This window comes from Melampsora larici-populina (assembly GCF_000204055.1).
Source record: "Melampsora larici-populina 98AG31 unplaced genomic scaffold MELLAscaffold_409, whole genome shotgun sequence".
Taxonomy (NCBI): domain Eukaryota; kingdom Fungi; phylum Basidiomycota; class Pucciniomycetes; order Pucciniales; family Melampsoraceae; genus Melampsora; species Melampsora laricis-populina.
The window spans coordinates 4,414-6,740 of record NW_006769131.1 but is presented as its reverse complement, the minus strand read 5'-3'; the positions used below and the strand labels follow the sequence as shown (position 1 = coordinate 6,740).

Genomic DNA, 2,327 nt, shown 5'->3' with positions numbered 1-2,327 from the left:
CTTCTGCCCACGCATCCCCGATTTTCAAATCCAATATTTGAAGGCGCAAGTCTTCAGACACCTGTTGAATGTGATGGATTCAGGTAGGGCTCAAGCGTAGGATAATGAGCAATACGCAACACGCACATCAGAAGGTTATCTTGTACTGCTTGTCGGTCAATTGTGATGACTACCTGTCTTTCAACTGCATCATCTATTGTTTTCCTGAAGGCAGAAAATCTGCTGTTGAATTCGTTTTCAAGATCCAGCTCTGGTCCTTCAACCTGCAAGATCTTGCTTTGCTGAGCCGAAAGTTCTGCAGCCTATTGAGGCAAAGTTTTTTTTGCCTCAGTAAAAAATCAGTTCACAGAAGGGGAACTTGTACACTTACACTGGCCAAAGTCCTTTCTTCTACCATTGAATGAATCAACTTTAGCATTTCCTGTTGAAATTTTTCAAACTTCTCGGCATTCCTGGCTTCGCGCTGGGCTTCAGCTTCCTCTGAGAAGGATTCGACAGCAGAGACTCTGCGTTCAAGATGGTCTTCAGGCTTCAAAAGGGATCAAGCACGAGCACGAACTAATCAGAAGACTGGCTCAAAAATATGGGATAGGTATTGGTGAAAGAATAAAAATGTGGAACCAAACCTTATCAATTTCCATATCATCGCAGATCTGTGGGACCTCGTCCGGAAGTTCGAACTTTTCGGAAAATTGTTCGATAGCATTCTGCTGCTTATGAACAAAGCTTTCGAGTCCCTGCACTACCGTTTTTAGTTCTTTAATTTCCAAGGCCAGAGGTTCAACCTCATCATCCATCATAGTTATGTCGTGTGATGCATTTTGATTCGTCAGCTCTTGATGTAGAGTTGTAATCTCCCTGTGGACAAGGTTAGCCATATTCTTGCGATCTTCATCTCTCGCACCCTCCATAAGTTGTTATAAAGTTCTCGAATGAGAGAATGTCTTGTGATTCCAGAGAATCGAAGTCTGAACAGACCGCTAAGATTCGCGTGTAGTAAAAAGGGAAAACCTGAGGGCACAGGTATCTTCGTAAGACTACAGCGAACAGCAGGTCTACGACGATAACAAGACACTAACCTGAGGGCACAGGTATCTTCGTAAGACTACAGCGAACAGCAGGTCTACGACGATAACAAGACACTAACCTGCGAGCTCAAAGGGAATCGTGAAGAGCACGCGTAAGAAGGTATTAGGATAAATTAAATGAACAGTTTGATTTGATTCTTTTCGACAACTTACCTGAGGGCACAGGTATCTTCGTAAGACTACAGCGAACAGCAGGTCTACGACGATAACAAGACACTAACCTAACAACCATCACAAGACAAACAATCATAGAGAAAGATTAACAGAGATCAGAGAAAAATTAAGAAGAGAAATTTATCTACCTGCGAGCTCAAAGGGAATCGTGAAGAGCACGCGTAAGAAGGTATTAGGATAAATTAAATGAACAGTTTGATTCTGAGTTGAGAGTCGAGATGTTAGTAAAGGTAGAAAAAGGCTTATAAAAAGACAATAATAGAGAACTAATAGAGAGAGACTCACTGATTCTTTTCGACAAGAAAAGAATCAGAAAAGAGGGAAAAACAAAAATCAAAATGAGAAGAGATAACCCAAAAGATTCTTCCACTACCCCTTGATTCCATTTCCCGATTTGTCCACTAGCTCAACTGAAATACATCCACAATTTAACCCCTTTGGTCAACTTCCTACACCAAGTCCATACAACACAACATTTCTTCTTAACCGACTCATACTTCTTCTTAACCAACTCATACACCTCGCATCTGCACCTTCTGATTACCTGAAATGGATAATGATCTTTGACTAACAATGAAGATGGTAGACTCGTAAGAGGATAGTATCTTAACACACCCCCTCAAAGAGTATTATCCTAGAAATCGTAAACCCAATTGCTTCCTGAGATTTGAGAATTGTTCCTTTGGTAGTTGTTTTGTCAACAGGTCTGCAACCATCAAATGTGTCGGGCAATGCTTGATTGAAAGATCTCCCTTTTTAACCACTTCTCGTATCCAATGATAATGAATTTCAATGTGTTTTGTTCTTGCGTGAAAGATGGATTTAGAGGTCAGATGAATGGCGCCTAAGTTATCACTTTGAAGAACGGTGGGATTAGGATCAATGAAACCAAAACGAGACATCATGTTCCTTAACCACAGGAGTTCTTGACCGGCTTCGGTAATAGCCCTATACTCGGCTTCTGTTGATGATAGTGCCACAGTCGGTTGGAGACGGCTTCGCCAAGAAATAGGACCACCAGCAAGCACAAACACATAGCCGGTCGTTGATCTACGAGTATTGACA

At 41.6% G+C, this 2,327-nt stretch overlaps 1 protein-coding gene across 1 annotated transcript; it reads right to left on the bottom strand.

The window, feature by feature from the left end:
* Positions 1-24: 24 nt before the first annotated feature.
* On the bottom strand, positions 25-800 carry MELLADRAFT_91142 (uncharacterized protein; the record flags this gene model as incomplete). Its single annotated transcript, XM_007419713.1, has 4 exons — positions 25-61; positions 127-302; positions 371-529; positions 627-800. 4 exons carry the CDS (start codon positions 798-800, stop codon positions 25-27), a joined length of 546 nt encoding a protein of 181 aa, XP_007419775.1.
* Between the last annotated feature and the right edge of the window lie 1,527 nt (positions 801-2,327).